Raw genomic sequence first — 26828 nt, 5'->3', positions numbered from 1 at the left:
AGAGTAAAATTTCTGAAATGGAGAGATATTATCTATCACCTTGGATGGCATCCTGTTGATCAGAAACACTGCAGAAGCAAAGGCATCATCCAAAAAAATAGTTGGAAGAGAAGACTGTGCTAAAAGTGCAAGTCCAGTCTCAACTATGTGTCTATGCTTTCTCTCTGCTAAGCCATTTTGCTGGGGAGAGTGTAAGGGCAGGAAATCCTGTGAAAAATCCCATTCTCCTTGAGAAAGGAAGTCAAAGCTTGGAATTCTCCTCCCCAATCAGACCGCAAGCACTTAACTTTAGTTTGTAATATATTTTCAGATGATGATTTGAAAAGTTTGAAAACATCTATAACATCACTCTTAGTCTTTAACAAGTATATCCTTGTAAAATGATCCACAAAAGAGACGTAATATTTGTAACCATTTCTTGAAGTGACTGGGGACGGACCCCAGAGATCAGAATACACAAGCTCAAGGGGAGAATGAGCCACAGATTCAGAGGCACTATATGGCAGCCTATGAGCCTTAGAAATGCAGCAAGAGTGACAAAGTTGAGCTTCATTCATTGTATTAACAGAAATATTACAGCTCTTGAGGACACTCTTAACAATGTCTAGAGTAGGGTGTCCTAATCTATTATGCCATAAGGCTAAGTCAAGATTAACATCATGATTTGAACTAGCACTAGATGCTGAAATGCCTGAGCTAACAGAGTATATAGCTGGGCTGCCTTGATTGAATGGAGCAGGAAAAGAGGTGGTGGAGCTAGAGCTTATCTTGATTGGTGAGTGGTCTACTAGAAAGTGGTACAATCCCTTGTCAAAAACTCCCTTGAGCACGGTTTCCCGGGTTCCATATCCTTGACCAAACAAAAGTCAGGATGAAACTCGAAGAAGACAGAGTTATCTCTAGCAAACTTAGATACACTAAGGAGATTCTTGGTTATGCTAGGTACATGTAAGAGGTTCTTTAACATGAGCTTTCTTGAGAAACTAGAGTGATGCTTTAACTCTGACTCACCAACATTAGAAATAACAAATGCAGAACCATTTCCAAGTAAGAGTTTCTTACCTCTAGTATATTCTGAGCTAATGTTGAGGTTGCTTAGGTCACTAGAGACATGATGAGTGGCTCCAGAGTCTAGATACCAGCTAGTTAATGCATTTGATTCAAAACCAAATTCTGACGTTGCTGCAGAGTTGAGAGAAGGAGAAGGTCTTGCCGTTGCTGTCTGCACCAGATGAGCAGAGGGATTAAAATATCCTTGATGCTGCTGACTTGGAGCACTCCCTCTAAATTGAGGCTGTGATTGTGGAGGTGTGTAGTTTTGCTCAAACCTGTGCCAACATTTGGCAGCAGTATGGCCTGGCTTATCACACAGTTGACAAACCATCTTGTTGCCTCCTCTACCAAAGCCTCTACCACCTCTACCTCCTCTCTGACTCCTTGAACCTCCTCTACCATTTCCTGGATCAAATTTGGAGTTATTGGAGTTGAAATCCCTTTTCTGATTTGTTTGTTGCATCAGATTGAGCACATGTTGTGATCCTTATGTGCGGGAAGAATAAGACCTTGTAGTCTCCATTCTGGATTCAAAAGTAAGGAGGAAGACAGTAGCATCTCCTAGGCTCCATGAATCTGACCTTGAGCTTATAGCACATACTGCATAATCATATTCTTGCCCAAGGCCTCCAAGTATATGCATGACTTGCTCATCCTCTGACACTCTACATCCCACTGATCCCAGTAGATCAAAGTAATTTCTCATTTTTCCAATATACTCACTCATGGTGAGTGAGTCTTTTCTCTGATTTTGCATCATCTGTCTATGCTGCATTATTTTGGCAGTAGATCTGCTAGTAAAATTGGTTTCAAGGGCACTCCAGATATCCCTTGCAGATCTCAGCCCCACAACTAAGCCAAGAGCTCCTTCTGATAGAGAAGAAAGAAGCCAAGCAGCTACTCTTCTATCCTGCCTTTGCCAGGCAATGAAATCTTCATTTGGAGTGATGGATCCTTCTTCTCCTTCAGCAACAAATATTGTCTGAGGTGGAGGTTATTTCTCACCATTTAGATAGCCCTCGAGCCCATATCCATAGGCCGTGACATCCACTTGTTGTTGCCATATCAAGAAGTTGGCATCAGTTAGCTTTACTGAAATTGGTGGCAATTGTGCATAAACGGGCTGAGTCCCTTGACTCTGAGTAACCCCTCCAAGCGATGAGTTGGAGCTTGCCATTCTTCGAAAACAAACAAAAAGGAAGAAAAAGGTTGTCTAGAGACAAGATCAAGAAGATCCTGCTATGATACCATGTAAAGAAACACACAAAACCATGTTTGTGAAAATAAGAAGTAACATATCCGAAAAATAGAATGAGATCTCAAGGCTACTGTTTCATTGATCGATGAACTTACAGCCAGATCCTATTACATATACTGCATATTGGAAAGATCTAGAATCCTTAGTCTCCATACTTTAACAACGTTAATCAAAACTAACTCTGTTAATCAAAACTAACTCTGCAACGATTCCTTCTTCTTTAATCCACGTATCAACACGTTTCTCCAAGTACAAGTGTGGTCCTCCATCTTAGCTGTCTTGTTTGGCTTGTCCTTGGCTTCAGCTCGTGGCTCTCCTTGCACAGCACATGCTTCAATCTTCTTTGTCGCATTCGCATCGATGCAACGTACAGTGAGGTCTGATCAACTTGGCCATTACGACCATGATTCATGGCTTGATCAAGTTGGCCGCCATTACGACCACGATCAACACGCTTGATCGATGGCGTGATCAATCCATCTCGTTCAACACACTTGGTCGATGGCTTGATCAAGCCATCTCCTTCTTGGTCGCCATCTCGTTCAACACACTTGATCGATGGCTTGATCAAGCCATCTCCTTCTTGGTTGATCAAGCCAATCTTGCGACTTCTAACAGGTTTGATTCCTGTGTTCCCAACCCCTACTTTCCCAAACCATTACTCCATCATCACAGGATTGTACCCTGCTTATCACGGAATTGTCAACAATTTCTTCACCGATCCCGCCACCGGCGACTTCTTCACGATGTCCAGCCACGAGCCTAAGTGGTGGCTCGGTGAGCCTCTGGGGGAGACTTTGGCGATTCGCGGCTTGAAAGCATCAACCTATTTTTGGCCTGGCTCTGAGGTAGTCAAAGGCTCTTGGAACTGTTCTAAAGAATACTGCATGATTTATAATAGCTCTGTGCCTTATGAAGATAGAGTTGATACTGTTTTGAGATACTTTGATTTGAACAGTAGTGAGATTCCTTCGTTTATGACATTGTATTTCGAGGATCCCGATCATCAGGGCCATAAGGTTGGCTCCGATGATCCGAAGATCACAGAGGCCATGATTAGTGGTTTAGAAAAGATGGGGGTTTTGATGATGTGAATATCATTTTGGTTGGTGATCATGGAATGGTTGGGACATGTGATAAGAAACTGATATACCTAGATGATCTTGGGATACCCAAGGATTGGATTCAGTCATATAGCCCGTTGCTTGCCATCCGTCCGCCATCTGACCATTCGCCTAAGGAAGTTGTGGCGAAGATGAATGAGGCTTTGAAGTCAGGGAGTGTTGGGAATGATGAGTATTTGAGGGTTTATCTCAAGGAGGCTGCATTATGCAGATAGTGATCGTATCCCTCCAGTCATAGGGTTGGTTGATGAAGGATTTAAGGTGGAGCAGACGAGGTTGAAGAGGCAAGAATGTGGAGGATCGCATGGATATGACAATGCAATCTTCTGCATGAGGAGTGTTTTCATTTCTCATGGGCCTCGTTTTGGTAGGGGGAGGAAGGTCATTTGAGAATGTTCAGATATACAATTTGGTTACGAGCATTTTGAACATTGATAGAGCTCCAAATAATGGAACAGAGTCATTTCCCTCGAATGTTCTTCTGCCTATCCATTGTGATCATTTAGCTGTATCCTGGTGCCAGAGTGGCAAATCATGCCATGTGCAGTGATGAGTATTGTTCCTTATGGGGAATGGCTGCTGATTCAAATGATAGAATGGAGTTTTTCCAAGAGAGAGATATGGGTTGGGTTAGGTTAGGTTAGTCTTTTTTTGTTTGCAGAGCTGGACGCGTGAAGCTTATGAAATACTAAGGTGGTTATTGTTCGTAATGTGCCGTGCCTGCAGAAGATATTCAAAAAATTTTGGTGGCATTGTATCAATTAATCCTCGAGTCTAACTTGAGATTTGTTGTTCGATCTAGATGCTTGACTCAAGTCATGCCACATTGTCACTTGACGGTCCTCAGCCTCGCCAGCACTTTTAAAGTTTAGTTTTTTTTTTCATGGAGGAGCATTTTTATACTTGCTGAAGTGATATAGCAATCTGAAATGATATGAAGCTCTACAGCAACTGGCGAAGATCGTGCTTCACTTCAAAAGCTGTTTCGATTACTGAATCTTGATCTGATCGGTGATTTTCTGATCGATTCCATAGGTTTGAACTAATTCTTACAAGTAATGATGCCTTTTGTAGATACATTCATCTACTTGATCAAAATTGAATTGAATGTTACGATGTTTATAATGTCTGGAAACTGAGGAGTTTGTTATGTGTACACAAGTAGTTGCTGTGAATCATGGTGAAAGGTTTTACAGCCTCTGGTTGTATAGCCTCTCTACAACTCCAGAATATAGATTTCACATTATCCCTATATACTTGTATTCCTTTATATAGTAGTAGTAGTAGTACATTATTTTAAGTTGATACTAAACCTTTTTTGGAGGAGGAAGAGTTGATGCTGCTGTTATAATGAGGTGTTTTTGCATCCCACCTTTAACTATTACTCCTGTATCGATTTCATTTAACTCTTAAATTCATCAATGTTTTTAAAAAATTTTAAATTTTTGACCGACCAACTATTGTGTTGCGTGCGATGCACAAGACAAGAGGATGATATTTCCATGAAACCTTTTCAAAGTTTCAATCCAAACCGAAGACGATTTTATTTATGCTACCTATTTTAGGTAAGCTCACCCTTGTTTCATGCTTTAACTTGTTCTGTTTTTATATAATTAGTTTGATTTCAATATATTAAAAAAATGTTATTCATATATTTTAATTTTACAAAAGTCAAATTGATTTTAAAGAATGAAAATAACATTTAAATCAAGGTAACCGACTCAACTTCATTTATGAAATAGAAATAAAAGAAACATTCAAAGTTGATAATAAAATAAAGAGTCAATTACGCAAATGGTTCCTAAACTATGCGTTTTGTACGCAAACGGTCTCTAAACTTTAAATATCATGGGTAGTCCGTGGACTAAGGTATAATCATATTTATGGTACTTTTTCATTATTCATTACAATTTTGCATCAAAAATACTCCTCAAGGTATGAAGATCGGGCTTTCATATCTAGGTATTAAGCATGATATTTTTCTGTCTCTTTAGTATTGAATATTATATTTTCTTATAGTTCTGAGTGCTAGAAATAAAGCAGAACAAATATACAAATAAATGAGTAAATAAATGAGTAGGAGTGTCTCTAACACTATGGTAACACCAGTAATACACCTGTATTAAGATAGCATTTCTTTAATTAAAATACCCCATGTAATTTCATAACATCTTCAATCTTTAACACAGATATTACAACCTAAAATAATTGATAGTGAAAATAATAATGATTAGAAGAGAAAAAAATACAATACATGAAAATTTAAATATTTAATATAAACAATGAAAATAATAATCAGTTAATAGTATCTTTTTATATTAAACATGTCAATGCCATTGCTGTTTTCTGCTTTTTGTTTATACTTATTGAGGTTAAATATAGGATGAATGGGAGATCAAGTTAGTCCTAATGCCAACTTATAGTTTTATTATATTTTCTTCATCAATTCACATTATAAAAATAGTTATTACATAAATTAGATAGGAAATTTGACTTTATTTAACAAGTTTAGAATAGAACTACGGCGCGTGGCTCCGACGCTCTTTTGGGCGCGTGGCTTCCAATCTACTATTCCATTTCGCATATCTCAACCGCCGAGTATCTGGGTTGAGTAAAAGTTGAGAAACTCTGTAATTTACTCCACCGCCACCACCTCTACCTCCGCCGTCTCTGCTCGGAGAGAACACTTATCTACCGCTCTAATTTCTCCCTCTCCAATTCCAAGGAGTAGATAGAAAAGATGCGACCATTTGTTGCTCTCCTAATTCTATTCTATTTCATTTTGTCGCCGCTTATCGCCGGCGACCTCATGCCTGAAACCGGCGGACTTAATGCTACTGCCTCAAACGATACCTCCTCGCTAAAGGAAAACACTCTTGCAGATATCATTGATCACGCATTGGAGAAAGAGTTCAATGAAACGGATGAACTCGCCGACGGTTAGTGCTGATCGCTGATAAGTGATGATTGTACTCCGTGCTTTTGCTTCGTTGTACATTGTCAATTAATGCTACCTTTCTACACGCTTTTCCTTTTCCTTGACTTATGTGTTCTGTGTTGCGTGGACTAATGGAGCCCTTTTCCATTTCTGGCTTGTTTATTTTAATGCATTTAAATTTTCGTGATAATCTTCAATAATTCAGTGATGTGTATATGCTTTTTTGCAGTAGATTCATGTCAAAAGAAATGGCAGTTAAAGATTCTTTGAGGCCTTAAAGTTAATGATATTTTGATGCCAACGTTTACAAAAAATGTACTATAGAATATGCTAGAGTTTCAATTGAATATAGTTAGAATGGTTTTAGGTGCACATTAATAAGCTTAAGGACGCAGCGACTGAATTAATAGAAGTTGGAGACATGACATGTGGCTTCTCTTTGATGAACTGGTAAAAAATCTTGGTTAATTTGGTGATTGGGGAAAGTGTATCCCTATATGACGTTGAGTCGTTAAGCTTCATGAAATGAGAACCAACAAGAAGTTGATTGATGTATTTTTAGTCACTGGAGTTGATTTAATATACTAGTAAAGTAGAGAATATGCATTTCTAGTTGGAAAGGAACATGTAACTTGAGTTTGTGATCGCACTCTATCTCTCTTGACATTTGCAGTCAAAGATCACGGAAGCTTCAACAACAGTGTTAACGAACAGCAGGTTTCTTTCTTTCCTTATCATTTCTTCTTATGTCGGAACATGCTAATAATACTTGTAATTCAGACATCTTAGCTATTCGGAAAGGGTGAATGCTTGTAAAGATTATTACTATATGCTTTCATGAACTAAATTGGGCAAGCACTGTATTTCTGGCATCTCAAGAATTAGATTTTTAGGTGCTAGGTGATATGCTGAAAATCTGCAGCCAAAGCCTGAGGGTTTAATTTTCTTTTGCTTGAGGGTATTTTGGATGATAATGTGCCTTTATACAAATCAGGTTTTCTCTTATAGGGCATTGAATTGATCACGTTTATTTGAAGTTAAAGCAAAATAACACGAGTTCAATGGTATTTTTGTCATAGTATAAATTATTGAGTTGTACGTAAAATTAAAAACAACTTCAATCAAGTTCATTACTCAAATATCTAAACTTGACTAAACATCAAGAGCATTATCTGAAACATGTTTTCTTTGCTACTATTCCCCCTTTCTTCTTGCCTTCAATTTCAATTTGGATGTCTCTGTGCCCCCAATTGAAACTTCTAAAATTCTCAGGCAGTTCTGGAAACTGTTGCGAGGGTTAAGCCCAAGAAGAATGAGACAAAAGATGAAAAGTATGCTTCTTAAACCTGTATCCTCCGAATTCAACAGTCTTCCGTGTTATGTTAATTTGACTAATTTTTTTATTTATGTGACTACAACAAACTTAAAGTTGGATTTTTTGGTTGATACTTTTTCTGACTTTAACTTTATATTAGGTCATTTCAGTTTAATGATGTTTTTAAGCTTGATAGTGAGAATCAACCCGAAGAAACTCCAACCTTGATAGATAGCAAGGTAGTACATTTTTTCAGCCACTAACAATATTGTTTTAGTTATATTACCTTGATAGATAGCAAGGTAGTACATTTTTTCAGCCACTAACAATATTGTTTTAGTTATATTACTGTGGGGATGAAATAAGTTTGTTTTCAATCATTTCAAGTTCTGCTTTCTTGAAATGTTTGAATTAGTTGATTTCAGCCACTGAAATTTATTCGCAGGACAATGTCTTCATTATTTCCAACCGCAAGTCGAAATTTCCTATCTTACAGTTGGACTTAAGGTTAGACTTCTGAGTTTCTTCCCAAGGTACCAGTATTCGTCATTCAAATCTTACACAAGCAATCAAACATTATGATTTCTTTTTGTTCCACAGGTTCATATCGGATTTAGTTGTTGTAATTGTGTCTGCAACTTGTGGTGGAATTGCCTTTGCTTGTGCTGGACAACCAGTAAGCTTCCAAAGAGGCTTTCTGCTATTTTTGCTGATTTTAGCAACTTCCTATTCATTGATTGTCCTTGTTTTAGTTATTCTGGATGTATTTCTGATCTCAGAATTTCTGTGATGATCTTCAATTTTAACTTTACAGGTTATAACTGGATATTTACTAGCGGGATCCCTTATAGCACCTGGAGGTTTTAGTATTGTCAGTGAAATGGTTCAAGTATGTTGCCTTTTTGCATCACCTCTATGTTTGAGCATAATATTGTTGCTTCTTTACTGATTTCTTACTCCTGTATGAATGTGACCTATTTCTTGAGAAATGTTTGTCATGTCTCAAAGATAAAATTTATGCCTAATTACTCATAGTATGCCCTTGCAGGTTGAAACTGTGGCACAGTTTGGAGTTATTTTCTTCTTTTTGCACTGGGACTTGAATTCTCTGTTGTGAAGGTTCGTCATATTTTTGTCTAAATTTACATTCTCTCTAATCTTGTTATGTGTTATTAAAAGAAATAATAATAAAAGGAATCGAGAACTTGAAAGATTGATAGTAAATTTAACTGATAATGCAGATTCGTGTTGTGCGAGCAGTTGCTTTTTTCGGCGGGTTGCTTCAAATACTGCTGTTTATGTGTTTGTGTGGGATAACAGCCCTGGTATACTACTCTCTATTCTCTGCTTCTTAGATATTTGCACGTATGAAATCACACCTCCGTTATATGAAATGTTGATCAGGGCTAAATTCCTTAGATTTTATTGACTTTCTTAACCGCCAGATTGCCATAAAAGGTATTGATGTAAACTGGAAAATTTTAAATTGATTCATTCACTAGCTGTAGGTTAAGAATTGAATTTTATCACTTTTTACGTTAGATGTCAAATATGTTTGGAAGGTCATTTTGTGATGCTAGGAGTTGTATGGGAAAATGCATAATCAAGGTGAATCACCTTGTCCTGCCATATCTTTAGTGCTAACCTTCAAATTTTAGAGGATGACATTGACCTGATCTTTAAGGTTTCCTTTATGGTCCAGTTCCATTCATAAAATAATCTTTCGTGTCTAGTCCTTTCATTTAGTTCTATCTTTTAATATTTTGAAATAATATCTTGGCAGTTATGTGGTGGGGAAGCATCTGAAGGTGTCTTTGTTGGTGTGTTCCTGTCTATGTCTTCAACCGCAGTGGTACAACATCCATCTGATTTTTGAATCTCAGCTTAATCTAATTTGTTACAGTGAAGATGATTCAGCTATTGAGTCCCGACTTGAGTTCTTTTTCCTCTCTATGGTTTAAAACATTAATTTCAGGGAATAATTTATTTTCAGGCTCTCTAAATCTCATAATATAGCACATTTGACTTGCAAGGGTTTTAAGAAAATGATTGGTAGATGTGGTTTGAGTGGATAAAAGGTATTTCTAGGGGTCCCACTGTATAGAAAAATGTTTTTTTTTGGTAAATAAGAGGTGTTTGGAAGGTTGAAATGTAAAGTAGGGTGTCGGGTCATGTTCTTAATTGGAAAGTGCTGTACATTTGGGGGACACCGGATCTTGTAATTGTGACTTTTGGGGGACGGAGGGAGTTTCTTTTTTTAGCTTAGAGGACCAATCTTGAAGCTATATTCAAGGTAGAAGAACTGTAATTTGTATATGCAATCACTATTAACAAACAACCCTCGAAGACAAGGGGGTTAATTCTTTCCCTGAGACAATAATTAGAATGTGGATGTAAAGAGATTAACTTCATTAGGGAGGAAGCTGTCACTATGTTTTTTATGTCAGAAGTGGAGTTGACTTTTATAATGTGGTATAAGGAAACTTCATCTTCTTATCCAGGAGCTTGTTCAAAAATACCGTAATGAAAGGAACAAAGGAGTTTGTCACTAGATATTCAACCAAATCGGGTCGCTCATTTCGTATAGAACCTATCACTAAACTCCATTTAGAGGGGTGTACGGCTAAGTGGAGCTAAATACGTGCATTAAGATACGAAGGCTTCATATTCCACCTCAATGAAAGCACTTTTTCACTCTTTCATATACTAGGGGATTTCACTTGGAAAAGAAAATGATCCATACTAATGATTCGGGTCCATAACCATGTGTTCCAATGCTAGAGATCTTGTAGCATTTACCTAAGGAACCTTTAAGAGAGGTCCATGTTATTGTACATGGATGATCCTCCTCCCATTGGTTAGCTTCTTAGACACTGTAAGGCACCTTTAAAGGGCATCCATGTTCTTGCACAAAGTAATTCCCTTAACCGGTGTTCCTTACTATACATATCAATACATTGCTGCTGCAATCAGATTACATCTTCCGATGATAAAAATATTCAAATTGTGCCTCTAGCCCTTATGAATATGGATTTTATCTTATTGAGCTCAAATATATTGTGGTTGTGTATGATGAAAAAAGGGATCTTTTGCAGCACTAAAATTCACCCTATCAAACCACTTAATTTGCTCCAAGAGGGCAGAAGCAAATGAGTATAGAGTGCTCTTGATACTTGCATTCGCATAATGAGGCTTAACTTTTTACATGTGGAAATGTGTATTGATAATGAGTGTGTGGTTGGTGTCTGTTTTCGGCTTAAATAATCTGGACAACAGTGTCTGATTCTATCTTGCTTACAGGTTTTGAAATTCTTGATGGAAAAGAATAGTATCAATACATTATATGGACAGGTCACTGTTGGAACCCTTGTTCTGCAGGTTTGTGTCTGCTTAAGATTGTTCCTTTGATATTTGAAGTTGAAGCCTAATGCTCTGAAATCTGATTGTTGCACATAAATAATACTGACAGATTTTCATAACAGCTCTTGTAAATAAGTTTATATTTTGCATGAATTTAGCTTTGCCGAAGTCGGAACCACACTTGTTCTCCAGGACTGTACTGTGGGATTGCTGTTTGCTCTTCTCCCTATCCTTGGTGGTACTTCTGGTGCTCTTCAAGGAATGGTTTCCATGACAAAACTGTAAGACAGTATACCTTACAGAATGTTTTTTCCTGTTTTCACGATTTGCATGCAACGTATCTAGTTTGTCTCTAACTTAAACATTGATGCTACTATTTTTCCTGTTTACTTGACAACTTCTGGACTGATGTTTTGAAAAGGTGTTGGTATAAGAGCATCCACAATGGCGCCTAGCGCACCGCCTAGCCGAGCGCCGGCGCTAGGCGGTCGCTAGGCGAACCATTGGAGAATCCGAAAACCGCCGAGCGATTTTTCGGAAATCAATTTCGCCTAGCGCTAGGCGGTCGAAAACCGCTGGGCTATGCGCTGGGCGATCCGCTCGGCTCCATTGCAGCGCCCGGATCGCCCAGCGCATAGCCCAGCGGATTTTTTTTTTTTTAAATTTTCAAAACACTATATATACGCAATTTGCACTTCATTTTCATTCGCACCACTTGTATTAACGAGTACTCTCTCTATCTTAATTTCTGTACAAGATCAACGCCGAGAAATGGATCTGAACAACGAGCCTAGTTCAGGGACGAGCGGTTCTCAAACTCCCCCAATCCCCGTTGGAAGCGGATGGAATCAGATGCCCGGGTACTACAACATGTACCCGTGGCAGCAGATGCTACCCGGGATGCCGACCGGAGGGAGTCCGCCGGGGGGGTTCCCGGCGATGCGGGGTTGGGCACCCAATATGCAGATGATGCCGGGGTGGGCACCCAATATGCAGATGATACCCGGGGGAGGTTCGGCGACGCAGGGGACGCCGGGGGGCGTACCGGCGACGCAGGTGACGCGGGGGGACGTCTATCACCCCAGTTTTGATTTTTTGACTGCTTCGTCGCACACATCGACCCCAACGGATGCGCAGTTCACGCCGAGCGGTTTTGATGATTTTGCGTTGTCGGATTTGGGGTTTGATAGTCTCGGAGTTCCGGAAACTCCCGTTCAAACGGGGGGAGCAGTGCAGGGTAGTGGCGCCCCAAAGAAGAAGGGCAAGGGAAAGAAGGTCGGGGAGTCGTCGCAGCCGGGTGGGGATGACCCCACGGTACGGAGAAGGTGGACGGACGAGGAGAATGTTGCGCTGTCAAAGGCGTGGGTGAGTGTTTGCGACGATCCTCTTGTTTCTAATAACCAGAGGATCGTCAACGTGTGGGGCAAGGTAGCAGCAGCCTACCAGCTATTTTGCCCGGAGGGGAGGCCACACAACGGGGAGGATTGCCGGAAGGCGTGGAACCGAATCAGGGCTGCCGTCTCCCGATTTTCGAGTTTGTACGCCAACGCCCTCCGCTTGCAGAGTAGTGGCCAAACGGAGGACGACTGCAAGAGGATAGCAGAGAAAGCCTTCCCCCAGCCCAGGTTGTATAAGGACTTCACCTACTGGAACTGCTATCTTGTGCTGAACGACTCCGAGAAATTCCGAGTAGGTGTCGATGCTGGCTGGCCGAAGAAGCAACGATTGAACTATACCGGGGATTACAGCGGCAGCAGCGGTGGTTCCCACGACCTCCCCGAGACGGACCAGGTGCTCCCCAACCCTCGTTCGTTCGGCCGCCGACCTCGCCCCGCTGAGCAAAAGCGGGCGCAACGGGAGGCGAGGGGGGTCGCCGGGGGTTCCCAGGAGGTCCAGTCGGCATCCCCCTTTGACCGCCAGTCTACAGAGGATCTCAAGTACTTCGCGCGTCAACAAATGCCAGATGGTGGTGAAGACGTTAGCCGAATGGCGAGCGGCGACTGACCCCCGGGAGAAGAGATTTCTCTTCACATTGCTCGAGAGCATGAATGACGATCTGTGTGGAGGCGGCAGCGGCGGTGGCAGCGGAGGCGGCGGTGACAGTGGCGACGGAGGCGGCGGTGGCGGTGGCGGTGGCGACGGCGACGACGGAGGCGAGGGAGCTGACGTGTGATTTTTTTTTAAGCAATGTACTTTTTCGATTACGAATGTAATTTTTTTTATTAATGTACTTTTTAAAAATTTTTGTACTTTTTTTAATTTATTGTACTTTTTTGTAAAATTAAAATAGTATTATTAATGTTTCTCGTATATGTCTCGTAAATTAAATTTCGTATATTGTGTTATTAGTGATGTGGCTATTGATGTGGCTGGGCTATTTATGATATGGCTAGGCTATGGCTGGGCTATTTCTGATGTGGCAGGAGGATTTTTAGTATTGATGATGTGACAGGAGGAGTTTGTGGCTGGGCTATGGCTGGGCTATTGCTGAGCTATAACTATTGTGGATGCTCTAATATATTATGAGTAGGAATATGATGAAGCTACCTGCTGACATTCTGATATTCTGTCAGCCCACAATTATTTACTTCTTTTATTAAGACTAAAGTCCAAATTTTTTTGGTCTCTCACAATTGCCCTAAAAAATTTTTTGGTCCTATACATTAAGTGTATTACCTTTTGGTCTCAAACAATATATTTTGATCCAAAATTAACATTTCCATTAAATTTAACTATCAAACATGTTTTGACCAAATTAGTGATTTAATTATAAATCTAATTAACTAGATTAACCTAATAAATTTTATATTAAAATTTATAAAATGTTTTTTACTTATAATAAAAAATATTACTAAAATTCATAATTTTTTTTACATAATAAAAATATTAAAATTTATAAATATTCTTTTAACTATAGTAAAAATTAAATTTAATTAAAAATTTTGTAAAATATTTAGAAATGTAATTTTTATTATATGTAAAATATTTCATCAATTTTAATTTAATTTAATTTTATAAAATAGTTTATAAACTTTAATCTAATTTAATTTTTTTATAGGTAAAAAATATTTTATAAATTTTAATATTAATTTAATTAGGTTAATCTGGCTAAAAATACGTTTGACCAATAAGTTTTAACTGATATGTTAATTCTGGACCAAAACATATTGTTTGGGACCAAAAGGTAACACACTTGTATAAGACCAAAAAGTTTTTCAGAGCAAATGTAAGGAAGGGACTAAATTTGGACTTTGGTCTTTTTAAAATCAATAATATTAAATACTTATCAGCTGTGAGTGATGAAATCTAAAATTTCTCTTACTCCTTTAGTGGCATGGATATATTTCGACTATTTTTTTGTTATTCTTAGAAACAATTGACTTGAAGTCTGTATGAAACCAGGGTTTCTTTTCAGTGATCTCTATTGTCATTAATGGGATCCTACTTTACTTGTACAGGCTGGTGGTGTTAGTTACATTCCTGACCATTTTGGCATTATTGTCCCACACTCTTATACCTCGGTTACTGAAGTTGATGATTAGTCTATCCTCGCAGGTTCCTTTGTGCTTGATAAAATAGGTTGCATGCACTTTGTTTGGATATTTGACTTAGTCATCTTTGCAGACTAATGAACTCTACCAATTGGCATCTGTTGCGCTCTGCTTGCTAGTTGCTTGGGTTAGTCGCACTTCCTAAAATCAGTTAATAGTCCTGAGAATGTGCCTTTTGACAGCAAAGTTATTGAATATATGTATCTAACATAAACTATGTTTTTCCAGTGTAGCGATAAGTTGGGTTTGAGTCTTGAGTTAGGCTCCTTTGCTGCTGGACTGATGATATCAACAACTGATCTTGCTCATCATACTCTGGAACAGGTATGCCTTTTCTATTGTGGCATGGTATTCTATTCTACCATACGTATCTTCCTGCATGTCTGTGTGAGTCTCACACACAGAGCTAATGTGGTATTGATTGATTACTGAGCTGTGATTTGCTGTATGGTTGGTTTATTATGGCCGTCTTTCTTATTTTTATTGAGTTTCTTACCTTTATGCTTTTCTTACATTTTCTATTATCTGGGAGGAATGAATGAATTTCAAATAATAGTAAACCATGCATAAAAATGGTTAGGTATAGCTGTATCAGTATCTCTCTTTGAACTTTACTAATTGCTTTTTTTTGATTGGATATTTTCTTTTTTTCCTGAAAGAAGAGTGCCAACAAGCATTTTGTCCCTTAGGTTCAGAACTTATCACCAACTGGAAATTGGACTAAGTTAGTTCTAAATGGCCATAGAACTATTTCTTAATTTGACTTCCTGTATATTTACATAATTGATTGAGAGAATATCACACTTTTTCCCCTTTTGTCAGAATGGCTGAGGCCGTTTAGGTTGTTGTGCACCTAATAATTAACTTAAAGCTAATTATTGATCTGTTGCTGCTCTTTTATTGGAGATCCTCCAATGGGTCTTTCCCTAACCTTAAGTTAGTTTAGATTTACCTGGAAATTTAGAATGTTATCCTGTAAGAAAATAACTTTGCTATTCAAACTTTCAGTATCTGTGAACCCTAGCTTAATGGGTCATGTTAATTGGGTTCAACGTGATGTCAAGTTGAGCTAATTTTTTCACGCTTCCTCAGCTCTGACTTTTTTTCATTTAGAGTTGTATCAAATTGTGCTCTTACTTGTCACTATGCAGAGAGCTTTTCAATCTGACTCCTTGTCATGTAGGTGGAGCCGATACGGAACTTTTTTGCTGCTCTTTTTCTAGCCAGTATTGGAATGCTTATTCATGTCCAGTTTCTCTGGAATCACATTGATTTTTTGCTGGCAGCAGTTATCTTGGTGATTGTTATCAAAACAATTGCTTTTAGTTTGGTTGTGAGGGGATTTGGCTACAACAACAAGACTTCCCTTCTCGTATGCAACTTTCCAGCGCTATTTTCTGAAATTTTGGTAATCAATGTTTGATCTGCAAATTGTTTTGTCAATATATCAATTTGCAGGTTGGGATGTCTCTTGCACAAATTGGAGAATTTGCTTTTGTTCTTCTTAGTCAAGCGTCAAACCTCAAGTTGATTGAGGTGTTGCTTTATCTTCTGAGTTTTTTAATTGTTGTGTCAATGTACCATTATATGTTAACCTTGAACAATTGTGTTTTTTTCTTGATAAGAAATTTGTGGTCTATTGCTCAGTACTTATTTTCTGTATTATCAACTTTCGGTGGTGGTCCTGATTTTGTTATATCGTCCTTCTTTGAGCCATCACTAACATAAGTGATGAATCGCAGGGTAAACTATACATGCTGCTTCTTGGGACAACAGCACTCAGTCTGGTATGCCTTTGCAATATCCCCTTATTCCCTGAATTGTATTACTTCTCATTCAGAGACAAATGATCTGTGTTAGGGTCTCTACTTCTTATTAGCTTCATGTTTTCATTGCCTTTGATATTTCATGAAGCACGTCTCAGAAGATTTCAAACATATGTTATATGTTATGCTTATATACATAGCTTACATAGGTTGGTATAGGATCTATTTACTTGGGGAGGAATAAAATGAAATAGCAAGTAAATATTTCTGTGTATGAAATATATTGGATAACAGTAGCCAAGAACTTACCTATATTAATTTAGAAGTCCCAAGAAGATGCAGTATCCCATTTGTTGATCCTCTAATAAAGCAAGTAGAGATGTGGTTTCAATTTTCATGGGTGTGTTTGAAACTCTAGGAAAGAAATTAAGAGAACTGTATTTTTCACTTAAGTGTTCTAGATACATTGGTACTCTTATATTAGTTTTCCAAATATGTGCTCGATTCCTTTCTTTATCTTACAAATAGTATACACAGGTAACCACACCATTACTGTTTAAGCTAATACCTGCCATGGTACATCTTGGAGTGCTATTACGATGGTTTTCTCCTGATTCCATCCATGAGGTACTGTACTACAGATTCATCACAGTGTGCATAGTTTTCAATGCCTGTCTGTATAGAGTTTATGGGTTTGTTGAATGTGGTTTTTGTTCCAGATTAAAGGGGAGATCTTGCGTGCGGACAGTGCTAAGCATGTATCTTTGATGGTCAACAGCCCTCATGATTCTTGATAATAAATACTCATATTTTAGCCAGAATGCCAATATTGGACTTGACCTGATGGACGGTCTTGTGGTTGGGGGATACGTGATTAAGAAGGCTGATTGACTCCCCACCGCTCCTTCCCTTAGTGTGCCGTGCTGTTATCTACTGCGATTTCTCATGTGCTGGAACTTTTTTCCAGTTTGGTGTTGATGCGGCAGGTTTGAATACAGTTTTCTACATATTAATAATAGCAATTCGTTTATTATTTTTACCACCATACTACATTACACGGGAAATTATAAATCAGCAGCTTGTAAAGTGGATATCTGTACATCTTGTATTCTAGTTGTTAAATGTATAGATGCCCAATTTTGCCTCTAGATTTGCTATTATTGTTATATATCTTGGATTTATGGGCGTACAAATTTTGTTTTGAAACTTGATGGAGCTGATTGCACTTTTGCTAGCTCTTCTTCTCCTCTCTCTCTCTCACACACACACACACACACACATAATTGATCAGTTCAATGTCGTAAATTAAAGCTAAAGTTGTACTACGAAAAACGTGAGTTTGCTAGTGGGAAAAACTAAACCTAAATCATCATAGATTATATTTCCAAAAAGAAATGATCGGTTAAAGGAGAGTGGTTAAGTAGGAAGTGACCACTGCACTGCACCGATGGAAATGTTGGTCTGTATGTCATTTTATGGCTTATGAGGAGTTTGAAAAGCAGACATATTTGTGTTGTGAAAACCTTGTGTATACTTAATTCTACACCAATTTTCAAATGCATTTGTTGAGTGTTGTCATGACTGAAGACTCTGCAGATGTCAACACCATAGATATAGACGACATTTAACAATAATACGTTAAACCCAATTAAACAATTTCAACTAGCTGAAGAAACATGTACATCGTATACATATTTACAAGATTAGAAAGCCGTGTGGCACGAACAGGTCACACAAGTAGCAAACTGCACACAATTTGGCCTCGATGCAATAGTCGAATGCAATCATCATATCATACGAGCGAGTCCCTGATGCAGCTCAGAAGAGCTTTGAGATAACATGGCATGAAGTCCAGAATGCGGTGGAGGCAACCCTAAAGAGGGCTGGGTTTTGATAAATTCTGTTCAACACAACAATATTTCAGGTATGTGAGAACTTCATTATACCAGGTACAAGGAATTGTACCAAAGAGATGGAATCATAAACCTAAATCGTCTATAACAAGGCTAAAAGACCATTAATCACCACGTACTTGTGAGAATAAGAAACACAAAAAGGGCAAGAACGAGGAGAACAATGTCAGAGCTAGTGATACTCGCACTCTAGGCCTTATAGTTGTACTTCAGCATGAAATGAAATATATCCCATTCGCTCGAGATGGAAGGTAGCAGGTGGTAACACATGATCAGGAATTATATGTTTGTGCCACACAAATTAGATGAGCTGGAATTGTTTAAGAGAGCTCACCCAATGGCTGTAGCTCCCCATGATGCTACATTATAGATCACTTTGCTTCCATCCCATGCCTTCCGAAGCTTACCCTTCTTCTTCTTCTTTAATGAGAAGGTCTTGCTCAAAGCTGAAACAATGTTTAGTTACTAGAGCCCTTGTGTTCTGTCCCAGACTAAAAGACCCAGTGAAGGCCACAAGTTGGAACCAACAGAGGCTAATTATTTGGAGGAAATATAGCGATTTCTATTGTACGTACTTGATATTAATCCTTTAAATATACTAATAGAAAGTATAAATTGTGACTAAAGCCTTGAAATAGTTGGACTAACCTGCTTGGAGTTGGTTGGGTGACAAATCCTGCAAAACAGATGGACACATATTTCACTGGAATCAATATATACAAATCGTTTAGTCTATACCTAATGAAGTTGAAATAAATGCATAGGAAAAAACCATAACAATTGTCTTAACTACCTAGATTAGGAGCTTATTCTTCACATTTGGAAAGTATTCCCTCTAAAAGATTATTTTACATAAACGACTGGCAGTCAGTCCACCACCATAACCCTTTACACTAGTCCAGTCAGGGATTATGTATCACACTGCCTCTCAGCTATCAGGTTTTGTCAAGGTATGTGCAAATGACCCAAATATTATTTTTCCAAGGAAATATAGTCACAATCTTTTTGATAGAATTGATTCAATTAAAGAAATACTCAATCAAACCATGTACAGTTTTAAATGAAAGTACAGCTTTACTGAATGGACAGTTGGACACCCCTATTTCCCAGTCTCAAGTGAAGTCGGAAATAAGGTCCATCCACTCATAATGGATTTATAATTAAGCAAAATAACATCTTAATAATTGTAGCACACATGTATTGGGCACGTATGCAGGAAACTGAACATTAAGGAGAACAGGTTTCAGCTGGTACCTAGCAGATCAAATAGTAATAATCTTATGGAGATCTGAACTGAAGGAAATTGACAGAGATAAAAATTCTTACCTTAGTTTGCTTAAGGGATAACAGGTATGCAGCCATGAATGATGCTATACCATCCATTATATCTTCTTGGCCGACTACAACATAGTCTTCTGAGTCCAAATCAACATTTTCACCATCCCAGAGGTCATTTTCACTGACCATGTCCCAGGAACTGTGTTCCTCTGCATTCTTTCAAATGTTAAAAATGGTGGTGACAGTACCAACTGTATTTGTGGAGAGTATTAATACAAATTTCTGAATTGTGAAATGCTAGGTGTTTCTTTTTAGCAATTTGTCATAGCCAATATCCTATTGAATTAACTAGAGGCAAAGATGTATATAGTTTTGAGTATCCACACCATGAGCGTACAATTAATGTGTGTGAGAAGTGAGAACTCAACCTCATCGGTCTATTTGTACTTTGTAGTGAAATCTTTCTTCATTGTATGCTTAATTTTTTTACCTCATAACCATTTCAATATTTTGAATATTTTATTAAGATAAGATTACTTTTATAGTATAAAAGAAATCTGTGAGCTTTCTGACCATATATAAGAAGCATATATATGTCACTATGAAATTATCATACAATCTTGCTAAAAAGTAAAATTTTACATTGCTTATTGAAGAAGCATGAAACGCACGGCACTTAAGTTTCAAGTAACCAGTACTTAAAAAATCATACCAGCCATGTTTCCTGGAAGAGATGCCTTGGCATTTTCTAGTTTCTTGATGAAATCAGCACATTCAACTCCGGATTTTAAGAGGCTATATAACTGCAACAATTGAATCAAATGAGATTTAGCAAGTGTGAAGATTTATCCTGAGTATCCTCTAAGGCATGAATACATAAAAAACCATTTAGTAGGTAAATTCTCCCAAAGATCATAACCATAAATTTAGAGCCCATGTTAACTAGAATCTGGATAGAGCATCCAATTCATGCCTGCTGTCGTTAGATATTTTGAACAAGCTAGCATTCAGTATTCCTTTCCAGAAAAGGCCTCATGTATGAGCATTTGCATATATCACTTAATGATAGTAATAAATACTGGAAAAGAAACCATAAAGCTATATAATGCAGTGAGAAAAATCTCCACCTCAGTTGTGTCGGTATCATAATTGGTGGGAGCAGATGTTTCCGCAGAGTCTTGGGGAACCTCTTGTTCACCATCAACATTATCATCACTGTTATCGTCATCATCACATCCAGAGGCAAGCTGCTGGAGGGCCCAATGGCATTGTTGCAGTACTGCTTCCAAGGTTTTCCTCTTTACCCGAACTTTATCATTCTGGGCACCCATCACCTCTGCTGACTCCATTCGTTTGCAAGTGATCCTTCAAAATGATGTGTAAAAGTAGAAACCAGCAGATGGCTCTTTTACAATAAAATTCACTGGCTTTGGGTTATAGAAATCTGAAACACACCATTGCAAGCTTATAAGTGAAAATGTATTTGAGTTCAAATAAATTGCATCATTAGCTTGAAGTTATTAAAAGTAATAGTATATACTTTGTTTGATATGGCAGTAAACTTTACTAGAACTAAATAAAAATCATAAATTCTTGTCCAAGTCCTTGTTAGCCATCATCATTCCCAATTTATAACACTTGTCCTTCATTAAATTTAGTCAGAGAAAAACTGAAAGTGAACCCTGTCAATATGGCCAAAAAAAAAAGTAAGAGTTAACAGTGTAAAATCAGCATCCAAAACAAAAGGAAACTATATTACATTTTTAATTGAATCAACAGACACGGACTAGACAAGATTAGAAATTGTAAAACAAAGTTACACACAAACTGGATAAGCATAATACTAGCATTTAAGCTTTCAAAATAGCCCTCTGAATGCAGAATATCAACAGTCAACACCAGTTTTTATGGTCCCTTCACATTTCCATCTCTATAGCGCAACACAGTGCTTAAGCAATTTCACCCTAAGGATCCATAAAATTCTCGTTATAGGAAGCTCAGAAATCATCACTTGAAGCAACTGGAAGACATGGATCCACCTTGACCACGGTATGTAGTTTTCGCCTTCCCATTTTACGAATCGGGTTAGACAGTTCTTTCTTTTTTCTTTATAATTGAACTCATCTGACATGAGAGCCAAATCTAAAAATGACTACATACTTGAGCTTGCCAGTTCATATTGTTATAAAAAAACAAGCTTCTGTTTAAACTAGCTCTTATGGGCAAAACTAGCAACCTCATAACTTAATTGACATTCAAAAGCTGCGCAATATCATGCGCCGTCTCCAGATTAGAGGGTTTACCTAAGTTCATGGCACATAGTTCAATCCGTGGTAACATATCAGTCTAAATCACAATTTTCTAAGCTGAAATTCAACGCTTTCCCTTCGTATAAATCCTCGAGTTCAGTTCAGCTAATTAAAACAAAATTCCAAAAAGAAAAGCGGGAAAATTCTCATAAAAACTAACACAAGTTCCAATCATAAATTCACAGAAAAATAAGCACAACTAATATGTAAAACTTTATAATAAAGTAAATCTAACATATCGACAGCTGAAGACTGCGAAAGAATTACCTGTCGAAGGCAGGCGGTGGCCAAGTGGGGGGTTTGGAGGCGATCGGGAAAAGCGTGAATTACCGTTGTTGTGCCGTCATGAATTAATCGGGCTGGGCTGGGCCGGGTTTAGGCTCCGGGCTTGAAAAAATACGATCTTTGGGGGATTTCAAGCAAAGAGATGGGCGACCTCATTACTTCTTTATATAGATATACATTTTGGGTCTATATTATTAGTAACATTATTAGTAGTATTTAAAATCTTATAAGTGGCGAACTTATTCAGTTTTTTCATTACCATGATGATATACACGCGATTAGTTTGTTAAAAGAATATTCTATTGAGATTATACTTTCTCTTCAACAACCTTATTTCCATGGGAAATTTACTTTTGTTTTCCTCTTAAATAGGGCAGCTAAGGTTTTGATTTAATTGATTATTATTGTTTGATTTTACCTTTTTATTGTCTATAAAAATTCATATATTAATGTTGATATGTTACATGCATGCCGCAAATTACGTTATATTGTAATTTACTGTATATATTTATATCACGATATATGAAAATGCATATGTATTCTACTATTCGAAATTGGTGTACACGAGAATTTATGAAAAGGGAAACTATTAGTTCTAATTGAATAAAAAATGGAAATATATCACTCGGCAACGTCATTTCTAGACAACTACTATTTACATATTAAATCCTACACTAACAACCCACGAAGAAGCACCAATGGAAATCTAATTAAAAAATTGTAAAGCTATTTACCAGATTCCAATCAAATTAAGGGGAAATGGCCTTTCAACATCCAGCATTATCTATTTTAACAATAAGCTTATTTTCTGTCTGCGAAGTGAATCCTTTCTCCAAATCCTAATTCCAATTAAAATGCTTTCATTCATCTCATAGAAATGTCACCTTCCAACAACCTAAGTAGCTGCAGCACACAAGCAAAAGCATTATGAGTAAGCGCAGCAGATAATAGAAAGCAAAATAAAAACATTAATATCAATAGCAGATTAGTTAAATAGTTGTAAACTGAATCAAGTATTGTTCACATCTACATTAGTTAGAGCAGCTGAGCATAAACAGAAGTTTCTCTCCATAAATCATCTTGAAATTTAAGAAGAAAAAAAAGAAATCTGTAAGTTTGCATAGAAAGTTGTTTTACTTTTACCTGAGACATAGGAGGCCTCAAGTGAGGGTCTCGTTGCAAGCACAGTGAAGCGCAATGCAGCATCCCGTCTACCTCCCTCTCCGAGTAGCACTTGTTCAACCACGGATCCATGTGTTTGGAGAGGCCATTTTCTTCCAGCAACGGACGTGCCTGCTCCACATGTATACCGTAGTAGTAACAAAATGTAATCAAAGAATACATACTAAGTCAACTTTCAAAAATATGGATAGATGTGTACCCATTCTGTGAGGCACTGCTCTCCCTTAGGCCGGTATATATCCACAGCTTTCCGCCCCGTGAGCAGCTCCACCAAGACCACCCCAAAGGCATACACATCCGCTTTTTCACTCACTTGCCCAGTCTGAGCATATTCTGGAGCTATGTACCCAAATGTTCCGATGATTCTGCTCTCTGCACCTGAATCTCCATCAGCCGCCTGCAGCCTTGCTAGTCCAAAATCTCCAACCTTTCTCAACAAATTTCCCATACAACAGAGTTAAGTGTAAATGGATTGATATATTCCCTGAGAAACTGAATCAAAGGAGGTGTCAACATACTAATGCCTCGAAATCATGTGTGAGCAGAATGTTGTTTGGCCTCAAATCGCGATGGACTATGCATCCAACTCTACACTCCTCGTGGAGGTATCTCAGCCCTCGAGCAGCTCCAACTGCAATTTTTTGACGTGCATCCCAATCAAGTGGAACTTGATTCTTTCCTGCAGTTTCAAATCAAACTAAGACAAGTTTTCACACAGAAATGCTTCAAAAAAGTTACTATCCACCTTTCAATATGGTTTGATTATTTATATGTTTGAACAAGAATACAAGATTTGAAGATAGAAAGAGAAGAGCATTCATTTGCAGCGTAAAAAGTAAAACGATAAAAAATAACAAAGAACTCAATCATGAAACTTTACCATATAGATGTGAGTCCAAAGAGCCATCGCAGATGTACTCGTAAACCAGGAGCCGTCTCCCATCATCCACACAGTATCCGATCAGCATCACAACATTCCGGTGCTGTGCACAGCTCAATGCCTGCACCTCAGAGCAAAACTCACGGTCGCCTTGACTGCTACCCAATCTATGCTGTTTCACAGCTATAACCTGGCCATCAGGCAACACACCGCGGTGCACTGGGCCATAACCGCCCTCAGCCAAAAAGTTTGCCAGCTGAAAACCCCCAGTGGCTCGTTCCAGCTCTGCGAATGTGAACAGCCTAGGAGGTTTCCCAACGGAGGGTGACTTGTGGCGACACACAGAGCAAAGCGGAGGGGGATCTGGAGGTGCATTTCTGTGCAGTGATATCATCTCTCTCACATTCCTGCACACATCAAGATTCACATCCATCGAGCCACTATGTTGGCGCGTTACAGACGTTGTATTCATTGTGTTGCAGCTGGATCTTTGCAGACATACTTTCAAGAGCTTCCCACCTTCATCAGCTGAGCTAAGGTTGTCTTCCATGGATGGCTGGGAACCTATGCTCGTCGAGACAGAGCTGAGGTTGTCGCTGTCCGATTCAGAATCAGATCCATCACAGTAGTAGTAGCACTCTCCCCGCACTAATGGTGAATCCTGCATCACCGTTGGCTCCCAATCAATGTCGGACATGAATGATTGAGACGCAAATTTGTCCAGGCTTGACATTGAAGAGAGCCTCTCAGGGCTGCTCGTTGGAGTCACGTTTGGGACCTTAAAACGTTTCTTAGTTGATTTTGAATGCTTAAGCATCTCAGAATCCGACCTTCTTGGCTCAACCAGGTTCAGTCTAAGGACCTTTGTCTCTGAGTTCTTAACAAGTACAACGTTGCAGTTGAGCTGCTCGGTACAAGAGCTAGCTTCTTTCTCCATTTTCCTAACAAATGATTAATATAAAGGTACTGAAACAGAACACATGATGAAGAATGTATTCTACTCCATTTGCAATAAGAATAGGTAGGAAACTAAAAAAGGGCATTGCTATTACTTGTCAAATACAACCCACTGTGCTTGAGTTCTCTTGGCCTCAGCAGCCACCATTCCATCTTTGGATTCAAAAACAACCTTCATCTTCACAGTTACCTACACAGAAACCAACATTATGACAACAACTCAATGTAAGCCAACGAAACAATAACAACACTAGAAAAAAAAATTAAGCATAGAAGAAACACCTTTTCAGGATCATAGATATGGTGTAGCTGGTGCATCATCTGGCTGCATATACCTGTAATATATTCCTTCTGTTCTACAATGCTCCCTGACATGAATCTCCAATATCCGGTGGCGCAATCACTATGGAAATTTGGAAATCCCCATAGCCTTTTACCTATCAAAAATTTAAGATGAGAACACAATAAATGCACATTGATCTCAAACTCAATCATAGAAAAAAGTGATGGTTAAATTAAAAAAAAAGGAGCAAAAGGGGAAACATTACTTGAGGTCTGAATTGGAACGACGACGAGCAGCCTAACACAATCCCCTGGGTGCACTACATTTTTCAAAGCCCAGGTTAAAGCAGTTGTGGAAATTTCCTTAGCAGCCCTAACAACCACCACCACAACATCACTGCTTCTACCTATCCCACTCTTTTGCCTCACACTCATCTCAATTTCATCAAGTTCTTAATTTCCTCTCACTTTGAGATTGTTGAATGATTAAGAGAGGATAAGTGGGCGGAAATAGGGCCAACCAACAGCAAAAAAAAATCAACCTATCTCGGACTAACAAGGAGAGAAGTATGATGCAAAAAAGTCAATAACAGAAAGTGATTTTTATGATGTAGGAAGTGTGAGAGTGAAGGAAAAAAGTGAATTTGGAGTATAGTTGAAAAGATGCGAAATTGGAGCAGTTGTGGTTTTGCAGGTTTGCGTGGCGCAACACAAGGATTGCTATTATGTGGAGAAATGAATCCTCTATAATAATTACCTAATTAACAACAAGGAGATTCAGTAATCATGAAAGCTTTACTCAAGAAATTTATGATGATTCTTTGCGAGGGAGAAGTCCACAGCGGATGACAGACAGGTATGATTGCTTATATTTTGTCATAATATTAGCTGTATAGCTATAGTAGTATATGTTGAAACAGAACACTGCTACTTACGTATGTTTCAATTTTGTCCATGTTTTTGACTATTTCATATCTTTAATATTGTTAATTACAGTACAACTCTTATTTGGCATAGTTGTGTGTAGGACCATCAACATATATATCCAAAATACGGAGTAATAATAGATATTTATAGGACCATCTTTTAAGTCTTTGTACTTAATTGTTTATTTTAATAAATCATTATATAAGTTTTTTAGTTTTAGTAAGTTTTTATATTTTTATATTCGATATATTCCAATTTTTATTTGACGGAACCGTTAACTTTTCTATTATAAAATAACACATTATACGTTAATTATTTGAATAAATTCCACCTAATATCCTAGTTGGAAAATATAAACATAACATAAATAAATTAAAAAAGAGAAAAAATAAAAACAAAAAAAACCTAAAGAATTTTAAAAGAAATTTGTTGTTTTGATTATTTGAAGTT

The 26828-nt window shown here is 38.0% G+C and overlaps 2 protein-coding genes and 2 pseudogenes across 4 annotated transcripts; 2 read left to right on the top strand and 2 right to left on the bottom strand.

The window, feature by feature from the left end:
* The first annotated feature begins 2714 nt into the window (after positions 1–2714).
* LOC121808817 lies at positions 2715–3985 on the top strand (annotated as a pseudogene).
* A 2056-nt stretch (positions 3986–6041) lies between these two features.
* On the top strand, positions 6042–17513 carry LOC121806680 (annotated as a pseudogene).
* Positions 17514–18003: 490 nt separating this feature from the next.
* LOC121806276 lies at positions 18004–22305 on the bottom strand. Of its 3 annotated transcripts, none has more exons than XM_042206264.1 (8): positions 22133–22305; positions 21097–21238; positions 20684–21020; positions 20269–20359; positions 19605–19765; positions 18927–18954; positions 18613–18724; positions 18004–18265 (listed from the first exon to the last, which is right to left on the bottom strand). In XM_042206264.1, exons 3-8 carry the CDS (start codon positions 20903–20905, stop codon positions 18184–18186), a joined length of 696 nt encoding a protein of 231 aa, XP_042062198.1. In that variant the 5' UTR covers positions 20906–21020; positions 21097–21238; positions 22133–22305; the 3' UTR covers positions 18004–18183. The 3 variants fall into 3 exon arrangements, with proteins under 3 accessions (XP_042062198.1, XP_042062196.1, XP_042062197.1); XM_042206262.1 differs by having other exon boundaries at positions 20684–21000; XM_042206263.1 differs by lacking the exon at positions 21097–21238 and having other exon boundaries at positions 20684–21000.
* Positions 22306–22720: 415 nt separating this feature from the next.
* On the bottom strand, positions 22721–26323 carry LOC121806649 (inactive protein kinase SELMODRAFT_444075-like). Its single transcript, XM_042206765.1, has 8 exons — positions 25718–26323; positions 25452–25606; positions 25265–25359; positions 24213–25153; positions 23851–24011; positions 23532–23759; positions 23294–23443; positions 22721–23053 (listed from the first exon to the last, which is right to left on the bottom strand). The coding sequence occupies exons 1-8, from the start codon at positions 25884–25886 to the stop codon at positions 23015–23017; spliced, it is 1938 nt and encodes a 645-aa protein (XP_042062699.1). The 5' UTR covers positions 25887–26323; the 3' UTR covers positions 22721–23014.
* Between the last annotated feature and the right edge of the window lie 505 nt (positions 26324–26828).

The sequence above is a fragment of the Salvia splendens genome, chromosome 6 (genome assembly GCF_004379255.2).
Source record: "Salvia splendens isolate huo1 chromosome 6, SspV2, whole genome shotgun sequence".
Lineage (NCBI taxonomy): Eukaryota > Viridiplantae > Streptophyta > Magnoliopsida > Lamiales > Lamiaceae > Salvia > Salvia splendens.
The sequence above is the reverse complement of the archived record's forward strand: the minus strand, read 5'-3'. Positions and strand labels throughout refer to the sequence as shown.

Coding starts and splice junctions, on each gene's coding strand:
- LOC121806276 (XM_042206264.1), bottom strand. CDS start 20,905: ATGGAGTCAGCAGAGGTGATGGGTGCCCAGAATGATAAAGTTCGGGTA. Junction 20,360..20,683: donor ATGATACCGACACAACTGAG/GTGGAGATTTTT, acceptor CAATTGTTGCAG/TTATATAGCCTCTTAAAATC. Junction 19,766..20,268: donor TCTTCCAGGAAACATGGCTG/GTATGATTTTTT, acceptor GAAAGAATGCAG/AGGAACACAGTTCCTGGGAC.
- LOC121806649 (XM_042206765.1), bottom strand. CDS start 25,886: ATGAGTGTGAGGCAAAAGAGTGGGATAGGTAGAAGCAGTGATGTTGTG. Junction 25,360..25,451: donor ATATCTATGATCCTGAAAAG/GTGTTTCTTCTA, acceptor GTTTCTGTGTAG/GTAACTGTGAAGATGAAGGT. Junction 23,444..23,531: donor AGCAGTGCCTCACAGAATGG/GTACACATCTAT, acceptor CATGTGGAGCAG/GCACGTCCGTTGCTGGAAGA.